This window comes from Curcuma longa, chromosome 17 (genome assembly GCF_044706935.1).
Source record: "Curcuma longa cultivar G26 ecotype Majalengka, Jawa Barat chromosome 17, ITB_CL_G26_1.1, whole genome shotgun sequence".
Lineage (NCBI taxonomy): Eukaryota > Viridiplantae > Streptophyta > Magnoliopsida > Zingiberales > Zingiberaceae > Curcuma > Curcuma longa.
In genome coordinates, this window is record NC_133877.1 from 9,433,743 (window position 1) to 9,435,949 (window position 2,207).

The window sequence follows — 2,207 nt, forward strand, 5'->3', positions numbered from 1 at the left end:
TAATAATAAGCTCATAATTTTTTAATAATAAAAGATAGAATCGTCACTCAACGGTCCTACACGATTTATTTCATGATTATCTATGAGAAGGTAAATGAAAAACTATAATTGACAACGATGAAAGAAGATATTATCTTGATTTCATTGAAATTCAATCCTTGTCCACTTCAACAATTCTGTCCCGTCTATAGTAACCAACTCAACTATATTTCGAGAGACAATAAAATCACAACTCAATCGATTCAACGTTGTATCCAAGTTAATGATTGATTTTGAGATTTTTAAAATTATCAAATTCAAAAATATATCAAATCAAACTCATTACATTTTGTAATTTTCTGAATGTAATGATCTATAAATTTTGATAGTCGATTGCTCGGGAATCCATAAATAAAACACACAGAATTCACGTAACAGTCGAGATTAATAATAATACGACAGCAGTCGACTGCTAATGAAGAATGAATATAATAGAAAATAAATACATATTTTACTAAATATAAAATTTAAATACGTAATGTAAGTATTAGAGAAAATAAATATGTACATAAGTAAATTAAGGCAAGGCTAATATAATATTAACACAGAAAATTGTAGATTACAACAGCAAGATTACACAACACTGCACTGCATTGCCTTTTACTTGTATTAAATGGACAGCTGCAACTCTCTAGAGCTGTTAATTTCACAGTGCAGAGACGAAAGGGACGGCCGGAGAAGACGGAGGAGGGGGAAACAAAAGCTACGTAGCAATAGCCCCAACCTCAATTTAGTCGTCAAAATTAATTGCTCCTAGCTATGGCCGCGCCCGCGCCGCCCAGCCATGGCGGGCAACTGCCGCCGGCTTCCTCCACGGATCTAGGATTGAGTCGCGGTACCTCGAAGGCAATGCCTGGCTCCTCCCTCGCTTCGACCGCACGATTGGGGCCGTCTCGGCCTCCTCGTAGACGTCCAACTGGGTCCAGTATTCCCCCGCCTCCTTCGTCCTCTTCGCTCCAGGAGGCGCGGGTGGATGTTGGTCTTCTTCGTCGACCGCTGCCGCTGCCTCTCGCTTGCTTTTGTCAGCCGCCGGCGCGTCGTCGTCGTCGTCAAAGGCGACACCCGACACCTGCCTGACCGCCTCCAGAAGCAAGTCCAGATAGCCGGCCCGGCTGCGGGTCCTGCTGTTGATGGCGCTACTGCTGTTGAAGACGGTGGTCCCTGTTTCGGCGGCGCCGCCGTTTCCCTCAGCAATTTCCTCGCGGCTCTCTTCTCCGTTCTCTATTTCGGGAGGGTCGCACTCACCCTCCGAGCTCCTTGACCCGGTCAAAGCATCGCCGCCACCACAGGGCGCCGCAGAGATAGCGGGCGAGAAGGAGCGCCCTGCTTCCGAGGCCATCTTCCCGGACCCGGACGTCGCCAGGGCACAAGCCCACTCGCCAGGACCTCCAGTCGCTCGGTGGTTCCCCCCGGCCGATCCCCCTGCGATCTCGGGCGGCAGGCCCAATCGGAGCCTCAGATCGACGCGGCCAGTCGTGCCACCCCCTTTCAACTCGTGATCGCCATCGCCGCCGCAGCGGATGGAGTCGGGAGAGGGACAGGGAGGCGCAGCAGTGATTATGGCGATGATCTTGGCTAAGGCGGCTTGCGCTTTGGAAGCTCCGACGCGGGACAAAGCGGCATGGCGGAGTTGGCCACGGGCTCCGCGGTCGACAGGATCCAAAGAAGCCATCGACAAAGAAGAAGAAGAAGAAGAAGAATCGAAGCTGCACCTCATGCCGCCGCTTTTCGTCTTGGTTCTGCAGTAAAATCTCCACACCGCCCAGCTTACTGATGCTTAACGACGATGATAAAATATAATGTTAAAAAATGACGGAAAAGGTCTTAAAAAAGGGACTTTCTTCCCCAAATGTCTATTTGTTCTACTTTCCAAAGATTACTTATTAAACCTCAATTTCCATTTTTAACAAAAGTATATTATATTATATTTTATTTTATTTTATCTTCCTTTCCTTTGTTCAACCCAACCCAGGTCAGGTGAGCTATGTGGTCCGCAAGCTAAACATTAATTTCTTTAAATAAATTGGCATGATATGGGACTAAATGATTATATTAGAAGAAACATGTATTTTTTAAAAAAAAATTATAAAAACTCAAAGAATTGTTAACAATTTTTTTGCACGTGTCAAGTCCATAATAATAGTGAAAATAAATAACACAATACTAAT

The 2,207-nt window shown here is 45.4% G+C and overlaps 1 protein-coding gene across 1 annotated transcript; it reads right to left on the minus strand.

Annotated features, from left to right (window-relative positions):
- Nucleotides 1–778: 778 nt before the first annotated feature.
- Nucleotides 779–1,870, minus strand: LOC141812007 (uncharacterized). The gene has a single exon (XM_074700096.1). It carries the CDS (start codon nt 1,754–1,756, stop codon nt 797–799), a length of 960 nt encoding a protein of 319 aa, XP_074556197.1. The 5' UTR covers nt 1,757–1,870; the 3' UTR covers nt 779–796.
- Between the last annotated feature and the right edge of the window lie 337 nt (nt 1,871–2,207).

Bases quoted from the DNA above. Each gene is read 5' to 3' on its own strand.
- LOC141812007 (XM_074700096.1), bottom strand. From the start codon at position 1,756: ATGAGGTGCAGCTTCGATTCTTCTTCTTCTTCTTCTTCTTTGTCGATG.